The 14,751-nt window shown below is 39.6% G+C and overlaps 1 protein-coding gene across 11 annotated transcripts in view; it reads right to left on the minus strand.

The window, feature by feature from the left end:
• The window catches only part of TRIP12 (thyroid hormone receptor interactor 12), a 77,228-nt gene that overhangs the window by 25,231 nt on the left and 37,246 nt on the right, over window positions 1-14,751 (minus strand). For 10 of the 11 annotated variants that reach the window (XM_030280067.4, XM_030280068.4, XM_030280062.4 and 7 more), the window contains 10 exons: window positions 8,031-8,136; window positions 6,615-6,751; window positions 5,618-5,701; window positions 4,168-4,263; window positions 3,039-3,187; window positions 2,695-2,730; window positions 2,515-2,610; window positions 1,988-2,080; window positions 1,686-1,847; window positions 54-122 (listed from right to left, as the gene is read on the minus strand). In XM_030280067.4, coding sequence (XP_030135927.1) covers window positions 54-122; window positions 1,686-1,847; window positions 1,988-2,080; window positions 2,515-2,610; window positions 2,695-2,730; window positions 3,039-3,187; window positions 4,168-4,263; window positions 5,618-5,701; window positions 6,615-6,751; window positions 8,031-8,136 — 1,028 coding nt within the window. The remainder of the gene's footprint in view (window positions 1-53; window positions 123-1,685; window positions 1,848-1,987; window positions 2,081-2,514; window positions 2,611-2,694; window positions 2,731-3,038; window positions 3,188-4,167; window positions 4,264-5,617; window positions 5,702-6,614; window positions 6,752-8,030; window positions 8,137-14,751) is intronic. The other variant, XM_030280070.4, reaches the window with a different exon arrangement.

Consider the following 14,751-nt stretch of genomic DNA (forward strand, 5'->3'; position numbering starts at 1 on the left):
AGAAACAGGGTGGGTGGAGAAGAAAGCAGAAATGCACCCCCATCCACTCTTACCTCTTCATGCTGGAAGTTGTCCACTAGCCGTGCAAAACACAGACAAGTGCTTTCAACAGACTTTTTGTCCTGTTATAAGAAAGTTTTGTTAAAATTGAAATATTTTAACTTGCATTAGAACATGCTGTCATTTTGAGGCATTCATAAAATTTCTCCAAAAGGGCCAGTCTAACCACATTTTACAGAACATTACAGCTCTGACTTTTAAACACACTGACAGTCTAAACTGACCTCCTGACACAGCTGTGCTTCCTACATATTCCCTGGGAATGCACCCCCTACTCACAACACAAACACCTTTAGGGACCTTTAGATTTATAAATTGGTCTCTAATAATCTTTCTGGATTCTGCAAGGAGGAAACAACAGGGAAAAGATGAAGTAACAGGAGTTACAAGGTAATAAGCAGGAGTGAAGGATACTGTTCTCCAGACTACATTAAGCCTGATTTTGGTATTATGCAGCACAGACAACACAGCAAATTCAAGGACACAAGTAAAGATTACCCTAAAAATACATCTAGTTAAAAGTTCAATGAAATGCTCAAAAAAGTTCACCTGAACATAAAACACTAACTGTAAGGGTAGCTGACCACTGGAAGAGGTTACCCTGAGAGATTTAGTCTCCTTTCTTAGAGACACTTAAAAACAGAAAGAAACATCATCTAGATGTGCTCCTGGGCAATCTGCTCTAGCTTAACTTGAAAGGGAACTAGGACTAGGTAACAAGGCTCTCTTTCAACCTCAACTATTCCATTAAGCGTTAACTTAAGATTCTTTTCCAGAAAATTTCCACTTCAAAATTTCTTGAAATCTTACTTTGGTGGGTTGTAGCTTCTCTTCAGAGATCAGGATCAGTACTTGTCCCTACTACTGGTGAGAATGGTGCTTCCTGTTTCTAGAGTACAATCTAAAGCTGTCATTTGGCTTCTTAGAAGCTGCCTCAAAGATTCAAGCAGTCTTTCAGCAAGATGATGTAGGCAAAATTAAGAACAGCACAAGAATACCATTACCTGGAAGCTTCCAATTAGTTGCATTTGTTAACAAACAAAATATTTCTCCTTTTTCATCTTTTTGACAGGGATCTGACAACCAAGCTGATCACCAGAAATCTCTTTTGGTGCATCAGTCATTGTAAGTGCTCATTTATAAACACAACAGCACTGCAGGATATGTAGCCCTTAGGAGCCCCTTGATTTCAGATTAATCACTTCCAACTATTGTACAAAAGGAGGAAATTTTTTGAAATGCCATAAAGCACAAAAAACCCACAAAAATTGAAACAGAAGGTGTTGTGATTTAAAGTGGGAGAGAACCTTGCAACCCATCTGTTAAGAAAAAATAAAACCAGTAACGCTACTGATGTCCTTGTTCTTATAAGGACTATAAAACCATTACTCATGCTTTGAGTTAAAGCACCCTATTTGTCTTGTTTTATAAAATGTGACACTTACAGAACCAGAGAAGGTCCATATGTACATTGGTATATCACAACCTGACAGTATGGAAACTTGAAGTCAATCATCACCTTGCAAAGGCAAATAATGCACAGCAAAGAACCAGGTATCTGGAGACATCTTTAAACTGCTTTCAGACCAAAATCAAAATATTCCATTTTTTTAACAGCTTCTTACCTGATGGGTTAATCTTTGTGTTAGCAGTGGCAAAGAGTCTGCTACAAAGTGAAACTCATCAGGTGTTATACTCTGGCAGCAGTTGGCAGCAATAGCTAGTGCATTCCTTTGTGCATTTATACTGAAGAATTCCAGATACAGCAAACAGTCTGCCAACCCACCCTATAACAAAACAAACAAACATTTTCACTCTCAGTACTGCTGAAGTTGAAGAAAGTTGTTTTCTTATTTCATCTACACAGAAGATCACCAAGATGTAGAGCTGGCAGAGGCAAACCTGCCTTTTTTTTGGTTTTACTTACTGCCTGCAGAATGGCTTTACTGTGCCTGCGTGACAACATCTCCAGGGCTGTAAGCGCCTGCTCTGCCACATCAATGCACTGGATAACTTGCAGCTACAACAAAACAAAAAGCTTGTATATCAACTTCTAAACTGATTTTCAGAAATAATCATCTTGATTAACACTCAGACATACAGCCTTTACTAAGACACACATGCTAATGAAGCCAACTCTAAGCCTGACAGTTTAAGGCTACTTCAGCCATGAAGCGATTCCAAGGGGCAACAGCTCATTTATTTACACATTTTGCATGTCTGCAACACCAATCCAAGAAAAACTTCTCAGTGAAGGAGAGAGCACTTTTCAGTAAGGGTGGGAGCAAAGATTAAACCTGGCTTTAGAAGCTTCTCATGCAATTTGTATTATCTTGTAACTTTATGTTATCTTGTAATGAAAAGAAACCCCTATCTTAATGGCATTTCCTAAAGTTAAAATAAACTATATAATCCCCTCATGCTGTTTTTTTCAGTGTTTTCATTTCATTTTACCTTTTCCAAGAAGACAGGAATTGCATCTACCACTACAGCAGATGATCTGGGAAGTGCTTCCATCATGTATGTTAAGGCCCGACATGCATGATTCATCTATTAAATATACAGATATTTGATTTTAAGTTCCAATAACACTTTGTAATATTTAAGGAGCTTTTGAAATATTAAACTACTTACAATGTCAAAATTGTGCTCCATCTGCAGCAGTGTTATCTGTTTAAAAAAAAGATATTGTTTGTTTAGAAAAATGTATCTAGATAGCACCATAAAAAAGGTACAAATCACTACTGTTGCTTTTGACTCAGGATTTTCAATGTTAGTAAGAATTCCAAAAGAAACACTGCCTATTCTTGAGCTATTAAAAAATTAATAGACTATCAAAATTTAGCAAAACATCCTCTCAAAACCAAAACAGATACATACACACAAAGATGACAATATAAATAATGATGATTTAATATAATCAAAACATTGAGTGAAATATTATATCCTCCAACAGAAATCTGAGATTAAATCTTTACCAAAGCTGGTACAACACTCTTGACTGGAAATCCTCCTAATGTTTCTTCATTTCCCATAACCAACAGCTGGCACATCTCAATCACTGCCTGTAGTTGCTGACTTTCATCAGTGGCTTGGAGACCTTGTAAAAGCTGTTGAGCTTTAGAACCTAGATATCCAGAAAAAAAATTAGGAAAAAAGGTATTAGAAAGTGTTCAAGGGATCTGTCATGCTATACTTCTGCCAGAGTGGAAGACCAGAGATAGTTTGTTTTCCTCTGTATTTGTAGTTTCATTTCCTTTCCCTGTCATAAAAAGGGGGAATAGGGAAGGGAGACAAAATCTCACTGTTGGCTGCCTTTCCAGTGCAGACTGGTCAGCACAGGGAGTCCGCCACACTGCTCAGCACAGCCATCTTGCCAACCTACAGCAGGTGCCAGAACCCAAACCATCCCACCTTTGTGCAGCAAAGGACTTTGCAACATCCCCCAGTTAATACAGCACATGGAGCACCCATGAGACCCCATCCTCTTCTTGGCATGCAGTGTAACAGGCTGCCTCTGGCTCTCCTGGGAAGCCAGGCTTGGACTGGAAGGTGCACGTCTCATCCAGCTGCATAGCGCAGACCTGGTGCAACAAGTCTAAGGACCCACGTTCTCACTGACACCACAACTGAAGGAAATCCATTCTGTCTGAAACCTAAGACACTTTTGAAACTAAAACCAACGTAACTTAGAACTGACATCTACTAATTGTTTTAAAGCTAGCTTAAGCATTTGTTTAAAGCTAGCAAAAAACCCAAGGGGGTTGGAGAGGTCTTTTGTTAAGCAGCCCATCATGCAAAAGAAAAATAAAAGGAAGGGGTAAAAAGGCAAGAACCCTCCCTTCCCCGCCTAGAAGGGAACACTGAGATGCCCCAAAATAAAAAAGCAAAGAAATATAGCTAAGGCAAATTTTTCTTCCTTAAAGGAAGACAAGCAAATGAAAATTGCTGACAAGTGGTCTAGCACTATCATGACATACAAGTCTCCAACATGTACAATACTATATTAAACTATGAAGCTAATACAAATATTAGATTTACTATTGGCTGAATTCTACTAGTCTGGAAGTGGAAAGAATTAAGTCAAATTAGACAAACTTTGCTTACTAGCTCCACTTCCAATTGTCCTGTGGAAGAGCTGCGACATCCGAGGACCAAGAGGGCCAAACAGGTGAGGAGGAAGACCCCTAGCCTCTAATAGAGCTAAAAGCAAACAGAGGATAACAGCCATTGTCAAAGCTTCTATGTATATTTTTAAAAGTTTAAATTCCGTGATGTTATCATTTAAGACTACTAGAATGTTGATACTATAGAGTTAAGAATTAGATGATTGCAGCTACCTCGATTTTGAAAAAACACCAAAAAGATGACCTTATAGGAACAAGTAACTAATTTTTGTTTGTGTCAGAGCAGTAACGTCCTTTATCAAGTTACCTGCTGAGTTTGCACAGCTGTGTGTATTCTTGTCTACTAAACTGTTTTAAACCTAGAGCCAGAGCAGCAGATACATCAGGCTGTCATTTCAAATCTGAACTCAAACTACACAGGATAGGTTAAGGTTATCTTCATGTTTTCAGGACCTGCAGGCACTACTACTGTGAAAAAAATGGCACTGAAAAACAGGTTCAACAGCTTTATTCAACAGCTGATGAGCAGCAGAGGGAAGAACTCTGGTATGTATTAGCAGGTTTCTTTTTTGATTGATTTTCAACACTTTACAGTACTGCTTACTTAAGCTAAACTAAGTGGGTGATTCTGGTTTTTATTGTAGCAACCATGACTATTGCTGATCAATAAAATAATAATTAATAGTGAAAACCAATTTAGCCCAATATTTCTAATGCATACCTATACTTACTGAGAACTACAAGCAAGTGAACTGATACTGACAGCACTCCCACATTAAATATCCAGATTAACAAAAACCTGTCATTTGCAAGGGAGATCATGATCTCAGGACCCCCTGCAATGTAGCAGCAAAATCATTAGACCAGTTGCAGGACATGCATACTGAGTTTATACCTGTCATACTCTCTGGTTTTGTGAGACCAGGCTCCTTTAGCCCAAGCACAAAAGCAAGCATTTTAAGAACATTCAGACTTTTTTTGGTCAAAGCTTATAGCAACATGGGTATCAATGACAAGCACAAAAAAAAAAAAAAAGTTATCCAAAAGCAGGCAGAATACAGTAGGCCTAACCTACTCTCTAAACTTAAAACATGCTGGCAAAGAGTATGTTCATATTTGCACTTACACACTTAACAGGACTGAGTTCTCAGTTCTCCCCCCACCCTCCTCCTAGAAAATCATCAGTAGTAGGGTATTACACACCATTTAAATGAATAAAGACACTATCCCACCCCCACTCCAGACATCCTTGCATCTTTTGTGAATTAAGGCTTGTAAATCCCTACTTCAGAATTACTGTGAGCAAAAACACATTCACAGACAATGAAACAAAATACAGCCTTCCCACTTGAATGTCATGCAGAATTTGTGTAGGTACGATTATTTATAGGCTAACAACCAAAAAAGTAAATTTGTGAAAACTCTTATACCTTGTAGTCTTCCCATCTCAGAATCATCTGACTCACTTTCTCCAGAAGTTGTCATACCTACAGCTCCAGCAACAGAACTAGAAGCTAAAGGAACAATAAAAGATTAATACAAATTACAGCGTCTTTAAAGCCACAAAACTCACCTCCAAAAAGGCTCTGCCATCAAAAGCACACCCTGCATTTAGTGCTGCCACCAGCAAACTCCTGTAAAACTTCCCATTTAAAACAGAGCAGTTTACAGGACTAGTACTTTCCAAAAGCTGAAATGAATGGCTTTACCAACACAAGATAATAAAAAAAAAAATATGTCTGAGTCCATAAAATTAAGTTTCAGACATATTTACCTGCATCCTTAATAAATGTGTACTTTTCTTAATTGAGGATTATGCTATACTTAGTTTCCATTACTGCTTTCTATACTGATGTAGCCACCTTTAAGCATAAAATGTTTAATATTTTCTACCATTTAGCATAATCACTGCATAGTTCTTTTGAACTCGCTAATTACAACCAGATGATAAAATTATCATCTAACAGAACTGTGCAAATAAGAGCATCCAACTGGTCACAAATCGCTCCAGTAACATATGCTTACAATTTCAACAGAAAATCCATAGAATATTTGAGTAGTTTCAGAGCTTTTACAGGTAATGCATGCCTTTTGTATTCTGAACACCTTGATGTCTTTTCAGTTGATGATATTTATGTAGCATCAGCTGAAGTTACTTTTTCTAAAAGTAGCAGAAGCTTAAAAGCTAACATCTGGATTACTGGATATAGTCTGGACGCTACAAAAAAGCATAACAAACATAGCAAATAGCAAAAACAAAAAATCATACTCTAATGTAAGTATCCCTCTCACTCAAAAACCATCCAGCATTATTTACCACCTTAAACAATTTCTCTTCAGAACTTAATCCATTTGACTATTTTCAAATGCAAGTAATTTTATACTAGCAACTATGCCAAAAATTAGTCAGCTGGAATTCCTTCTTACCTGCAGCTCCCTGGGGAGGCTCATCTGTCCGTGCAGCTGAAGAGTTAACTCCATCCTGGTTGTTGTCAGGATCAGCCATCTTCTCCTGTCGGCGAGCTTCAGCTGCTCCTCTTTTGCCCAGGCCAGAGCCTCGCCGACTAAAGGTTCAAAAAACAAAGTTTCAGACCTTGTGAACTAAGATAAGAGATTTATTAGTATAAGTCTACTAAAGACTACATAATGTTTATGTATGTCACTGCCACAACATTGCACGAACGAGCAATTTGTGGAAGAATCAATCTTCATAAAATTATCAAACTTTTCTGTACACTCCCTGCCCTGCACCATGGCAGTGATTTGTTTACATTAAGGCATTACAGACAGGTCCTTACATGAAACATTTTGAGACAAGGCAGTCTACTAAAATATAACAGCAAAAATGAGCAAGCTTAAAGTGACTGTTAGTTATAAATCATATACAAATTTGAGAAAGCCAATGATTGAGTAATCGTCTTTAGAGGAAGTTCTGAACTACTGAAAACAAGAAGAGGACTCTGACATTCAGCTTGGTTTTCAGAGTCAGAACAAGTTTGCAAATCTGAATAGGCTCATCTTTTCAATTTTAAACACTACAGCCTTCATCACTACAAATACATTTGACTTCAAAGTAAACAGTCAAATTCAAATACACACTGACAACAAAATCAAGACTTCAGAAGTGGTTTTTTATAGTGTGGAAGAGGGAAAAGAGGATGTGCTAGAAGTACTAAACAGTCTAGGCATAAGAACAAGAATAAAGCTTGTTAAGGCTTCCTACATTTAGTCCCACAATATATGCAACTACAAAAGTTTATTGCATCACAGGATACATTAATTCTCCCCTCCCATTTAATCTACCAGCTGTTTAAAATTACTAATTCAGGACTACTTCTCCTCCTACTTCTACTACCAAGTAGTACATTAAGTACTTAGATGCAGTTCAGACGAAACTGCTGACAAGCTGAATCAGCGTAACAGTGCACCCTATTAAAACTGAACCCTGTATGGTACCATGAAGTCTTATTTTTCAAAACAATTATCTCTTTCACTATTCATGACAGACAGTAGTCCAGCACTACTGTCTGTGTTAAGTAAGCAGTTCAGCCATACTGGCTGTGTTCTTAAACACCTTTCTAAGGACAGTATTACTTAAGTTTGTGATACTGGCTTTGGCTGTTTCTCTTCCTCCACAGCTAAGGGACTTACTGGAAGTCTGATGGTGACAAATTCTATGTGCTATCCATAACACCAATGTACAGAGTAATCCAGCAGACCTGAAAAGCTACAGCTACATTTACAACAGCCAAGTCAGAGACAGCCAATGCCAATTTTCATGTATGGAAATTACATGAATACCAACTCACTGTAGTAATCAAGTTTCCTTTCTGTAAATTTTACCTGGTGCTAGCACAGGAGCCCGTGGTCTTTTGCCGTGTGCTCCGCCGTAAACTGGGGAGCTCAGCAGGCGGTGATTCACTGCGCTTCTTTGTAGATTTTCTTAGACCTATGCAATATGTAAAGAATTTAGAGTACATCAGTCTTTAAATACACAGCAATTCTACAAATAAATTAAACTTTTGTGTACAGGAAACCTCTGCGTAGAAGAGCAGCTTCTACATAAGAAAACACAATAAGCCCACATCAATTTTAGTCAGCTTACACTGAACTACTATACCAGTAAAAGGTTCAGACATTTACTTTTACTCATTGACTTAAGTAATGCTCAACTCCAAGATTTTATGTAGGCACCTTTTACTAATCTATATACTACAGCTATCAATCATCTTTCTTATGCTAAACAGGTATAACATTATGGAATAAAAGTGTATTTTTTCTACATTCCAACAACTAAAAGATGCTTTCGTCTTAAACAGAAAAAAAAAGAAACTACATTTCAGGAGGGAAGGCAGTAGTGGTCACAATCTCAAATTTTAGTCAATTTTATTCAAACTAATATGGCTTTAAAATAACTGTCTTCAAGCACTGTCATTGCTGAGATCTATCCCATATATAGATAGATGTATATATCCCATTTGTATTCCTATTTCATCTACAGCCCTTTAGCCCCTCTTACTGTCATAAGGCCATCCTTGATGTAAATAAGTAAGCACATCCTCATGGCTTTGGAAAAGAACTTCCAGTGTTTAATTTACAAGCATTTTCACCGTTGAAAACTGATCCAACTGGTAACAATTTGCTCTAGGTGACAAAGCCATTGTTCTGGTAACATCCCACCACAGAACCAAGTTAAACACACAAAAACCCCATACAATGTAACATTCTCAGATGATTCTCAGCAGGTTTAGTATCAGGTTGAAATAGCCAATGGCAGCTTTCAAAGCACAAAACTGATAATTTAGGGTAAAAATAAAAAATTTTATCAGGCCAGTTTGACATTGCAGTGACCGCATCCACACACTTCCACAGTAAATAAATATAATAGAAGATAACATTGCAACATTGAATTCAGTCATATTATTACTAGAACAGATATAAACAACTTTGAAAAGTTAGATCACTGCTCCCTCTTCTGGCAACCAAGCAGAACTTAAACACACAAGCATGCAATGCATTTGAGTTCAGAAGTTATCAAACTAGCTACTATTTCCTTAATCCTAAAATATTCCAGGAATGCAGAGCTGTGGTACTGAGGGATGAAATGATAACCATGCAGCTTCTGACTGGATATTTAACATAAAAGGAAAAGTGATCTATAAAACTACTACTGATCTGGCTAATAGCGTGTCCTTTCAAGCACCACAGCATATTTGACCCAGAAACACAATGCTGTGTGCAGTTAGGTCTATGAAGATGAAGGTTAACCTGATACTCATGTATTTACACACATTTGGCTTAACAACTCAAGAAATTTGGCAACCTTAAGAAAAGAACAATGTTCTGTATTTAAAAGCCACCAAGCACTGAACTGAAGCAGGCCAGTCACTTGAATTTCCACATGGTCTGTACATATAGAGCACATGTAACTTTTGAATATTCAGAAAGTAGCAGCATTTTTACTACATATGCTTCAAAACCAACAATGTAAGCTGAAGTTACCGCTACACAATGACTCAAATCTTACTTACATATAGTATACATAATACTGGAGGGGGTGGGGAATGGGACAGGTGTGACAGGAGAAAACGTGTTGTAAGGTAGAGATACAAGACAAAACTCATTTGAAATGGTTGCAGCAGGATCCCATGCCATAGCTACACTTCTCAAGTACTCAGAAGTACAATGACACATCGACATTCCCCTCAGAGCTGGTTGTATTTTACACTAGAAAATGCATTCTTCAACTGGCACTAGGTATAGCACTGTACTACTCCACAGGTAAAATGTGTCTGCCCCACTGAGTTCAGAGATACACTTCCTCATATAGAACACATATGGAAAACTAGGTTACTCAGTACCTGTAACACTATGGTGAAATTCTAAGTGAAAAGCACTTTTATTTTATATTAGAAGAATAAAATAATTACCTTGATACAGTGGAGTTCACTGGGGAAAAAAAGACACATTTTCATCCTTTATGTCAGCACACCATTTACTACTTCAAATCTGTGGGTAGTCATTTTCAAGTAGTCAAACCTAAACTAGGTAACTTAGCTAGTAAGAGGCTGTAACACATTAGCTTAGTAATAGGCTATTGATGAGACACCACATCTCCACTGTAAGCGAAGGTTGACTTAGCTTGTATCAAAACAGAATTTCTGCTAACAGCAAGAGTTTCACAAAGCAGCAGAGCCACCTTAACAGCTAACTGTTGTTTAAAAGTATGGCCCATCCATCATTTTCCCCAGATCAATCCCAAAACCTATAAAGTACACACCCGGCACAATTTCTTGTTGTAGTATTCTGCCAGTTTGGTGAGCTGAGCTTACTTAAGGGTCAGATGAGCACAGACACCACCAAGCAATAGAGCAAAAATGCAATAAAACAGGTTGTCTTTTTCCACAGGTGGCATTAAATTAGCTGAGCCATCTCTTTAAACTGAACTGCTTCAGAGGGTTGTAGAGAATGTACAGTTACCCAGTTACTGCTTGGTGGGTGAGCTGCAGAATACATCACACCTTGAGCATCCAGAACACCAAGCACATTTTCTCCTGCTGCTCAAGAATGTTCTACTTTCTGTTTTCTGTGTTTTTCTTTTCCCAAGTCTTTACTGTTCTGTCTCTGAGCATCTACCAGGGTACAACTGAGCTTCCACCACTCCCTATTTATTTTAAAGGCTAAAAGAGAAAGTGAAGAAAGTCCTCTCACAGCATGTTCCCTTCCTGCTGTTCAGTGCCGCTCTGCCCTTAAGAAGTCTTCTTAATCAACATTAAGTCAATCTCACCATCTGCAACTTCTGCAAATCCTTCGAGTCTTCCCAATTCCATCACTTCAGGACCACTAATCTGTTCAGACTGAGCCCACTTCCTTTCATTCACATTGCCATTAAAATTTGGGACAGCCAGCACAGCCTCCAAACTGAAGTCCTGTGTCTTTAGGAGTTGCAGGAGGCTGAAAGTGGCAAGTATTCACCAGTAAACAGAGCAAAACCAGTGTTCAGGAAAATGAGATTAAAGATGCCCTGTGGAGCATGATGGAGGAAAGCACCAGTCACACTGTCAGAGACAGACACCAAGGGCTCTCAGAGGAATTGGTCTGATGTTCATTTCCAGAAGCTGTTTACTCAGCACTATTTCTGTAATACATACAGCAATTGTCACAGACTCACAGAAAGGCTGGGGCTGAAGCGACCTTCAGACATCATCCAACCCCACTGCTACAGCGAGTTCACTGGTCATGTCCAGACACGTTTTGAGGATCTCCAGAAAAGCAGACTCCACTGTCTCTCCGGGCAGCCTATTCTACTACTCTGCCATCCTCAAAGAGGTTTCTCCTCTTATTCAGTGGAACTTCCTGAATTCATCTTGTCCTCTGCTGTTCATCCTGGTGCTGGGCACCACTAAAAAGAGAATCTGGCCCCAGTTTCTTGACAACCACCCCTGAAGTATTTTTATGCACTGGTAAGTCATCTTTTCTCCAGGCTAAACAGGCACAGATATCTCAGCCTTTCCTCACAAGAGATGGTCCAGTCCCATTATTACCTTCATAGCCCTCCACTGGACCTTTTCAGTAGCTCCTTGTCTTCCATGAACTGGGGAGACCAGAACTGGATACAGCACTCCAGGTGAGGCCTCCCAAAGGCAGAGTAGAGGAGCAAGATCAAGTTCATCGATCCTGAAGAAGTGGTCTTCCTAACACATCCATGAATTTTGTTTGCCATCTTAGCCAAAAGACCTCACTGCTGGCTCATGCACTGCCTGTTCTCGAGCAGGCACGCCCAGGGCGCCCAGGTCCTTCTCCCCAGAGCTGCTCTTCAGCAGGTCAGCTCCTAACCTGCACCAATGTGTGACCCTGCATTTGCCTTTGAACTTTAGGTTCCTCTCCACCCAACTCTGCAGCTTCTCCAGGTTTAGCTGAATGGCAGCCACACCTCTCACTTTTGCATCATCAGACTTGCTGAGGGTGCACTCTGTCCCCTTATCCAGGTCATTGATGAACCAGTAAAACAGGACTGAACCCAATACTGACTCATTGCCAGCTACACACCTCCAACTGGACACTGTGTTTCTGATCACAACCTCTGAACACTGCCATTCAGTCAGTTCTCAACCCAGTCCGTTGTCATTCACTTCACCCACTGAGCTTCCTGAGCTACAAGGATGCTACAGGAGACGAGAGTTAAAAGCCTTGCTGAAGACAGACAACATCCACTGCTCTCCCTTCATCTACTCAGTCAGCCATTCCATCACAGCAGACTATCAGTCTAGTTAAGCATTATTTCCCCTCAGTGAATCCATGTTGACTACTACTGATAACCTTATTTTACATCACAATGCAGGATGAGCTCTGTCATCATCTTTCCACGGATGGAGTTGAGGCTGACCAGACTACAGTTCCCTGGGTCCTCTTCCTTGCCTTTCTGAAGTGACACTGGCTTTCCTCAGACATCTCTGCTGTTCTCCATGACCTTTCCAAGATGATGGAGAATGGCTTAGAAGTAACATCTGCCAGCTCCTTCAACATATGTACATGCATCCCATCAGAGCCCATAGATTTGTGCGTGTCAAGTTTACCTAAATGATCTCAAATCCAAACCCCTCAATAAAAATCAGGTTTAAGCATCTTATATTCAGCCCCTGCAAAAACTTCAGAAGCGAACCTCAGAATTAAAGCAGAAACACAGGTTTTCTTATGGCAGACATATATTGCTTATGCCCTGACATCATCCTATTTTGCATGCCAAGCACTCATGTTTATGAGTCAGAAGGAAAATACATTCAAACAGGCTAAACCTGAAATAGCACAGCCTAACACATGAAACCAAAAAAATATTAACTTCACATTTAAGTGTGTTTACTTGTCAGCATTTTTTAAGGAAGATTTTGTTGTGCAAAAGTTCTGAATGCAGCTGCACTGCAATCACTTAAGTGTGAATGTATTACCCAAGTCAAAACAAAGTTAGACAAACTTTCACAGTTCATAACCTAGAAAGCCCTTCATCTGCAGTTCAGAAAGGCAATCAGGAGTGATTTACTTGTTAGGACTAGAATTTTAGCCTTCAGATGGGCTCCCATGTGGGGCTGCTCTTCTCACTAGCTGAGATAGGGTAAAAAGAGCTGTAGCAGGGGAAGGCAAGACAGCCTCCCTGTCCTCCCTCAGTACCAACCAATATGCCCCACACAGCCTGTCACCACAATTAAAGTATCTCCAAGCTACCCATCTTACTGCCTGAACCCCAAGGCTGTAACTACCATCACCCAAGCCAGCACTGTACCCACAATCCCAAATCAACTAATTCAGACCTATTTTCTGACTCTTTTCTCTCTCACCTCTGCCAAATCACTCACATACCATTCCCACTCCATCTTTATGTTCATGAGGCTTTTCAGTGCATACACCAATAACCTCCCTAACCCCCCAAATTTCCAAGTATTAGGTAGAGACTTGCCAGGCACGGCCAGCTATTCTAAGTTACCCCCAGCTCTTAGCACTGTCCCAGTCACTGTTGCCACCATCTTCCTACTTAAGGGCCAAGACAATACACAAAGGACAGCAAAGATTTCCCCAGTAATGGAAACTTAACTGAGCTTGAGTTTATATTGTTACATAATCAGTCACATGACCCAATTCGCAACATTAAAAAAGCCCTTCCAATAGATACGGCCCAAAAGGGATGTGAAAATAGTCAAGTCACGAGAACAAAACGAGAAAGTTGCTTTCTTCCTCTCTTCCCCCTTTTCCCTGTGAAGAAATTTTCAACTACTCAAATAGATGTGAAGACCTTTATTGCAGCCTGTTTTTATTATTCCAACATATTCTTCAGTTGTTATTCAGTGATGTCACTGCTCTGTTATGGAGACTGCTGTGTAGAGCTTAACACTCCAAAGTCACCTGGGCTGGATTTAGCACCTATTTAGCTATCCAGGAGGACTGGACAAAACTTCGGTGTATTCTCCTCATACTCTTTCAGCATGTGAAAAACTTCTGCAAAGATGGCAACTGTTTCTCCTCATTCTTCTCTTCGGCAGAGTAAGTCACATCAGCTGCTCTTATTTTCCATTCAAAGATCACAATCCCTAACAATTCTTGTACTCCTTGAACTGCATCATCCCCAGAAGGGAACAGCATTGCATTTATATAGACATGATTTACCAGATGGGGCTTTGAGAACCTGGTGTAGTGGAAGGTGGCCCTGCCTATGGCAGGAGGTTTGGAATTTAAGATCCCTTTCAACCAAACCATTCTATTATTTCATGTCAGCCTGAAAAATCCTCCCTCCCACTTATTTTCATAGAGCCACTTCCACCTATAATTTTCCTGACATTATTGCAGTTGTTGTGTTTGCTTTCTTGTTTATCTCTCACTAATCCTATAAGGCCTATTTCAGACTTCTCCAAACAGGTTCCATAACATATGCACCTATAAAAGCCTACCAAGTTTAAGCTTTTAGTTTCTACACAGAATTACTATGACTTCTAAGGATTTGTTTCCAGGCAGAAGGGTGTACACCTGAATTTCATCTAGATCACTCTTTGCCTTCCTGCTTTAGAAAGCCCCACAG

Source organism: Taeniopygia guttata, chromosome 9, assembly GCF_048771995.1.
Source record: "Taeniopygia guttata chromosome 9, bTaeGut7.mat, whole genome shotgun sequence".
NCBI classification, from domain to species: domain Eukaryota; kingdom Metazoa; phylum Chordata; class Aves; order Passeriformes; family Estrildidae; genus Taeniopygia; species Taeniopygia guttata.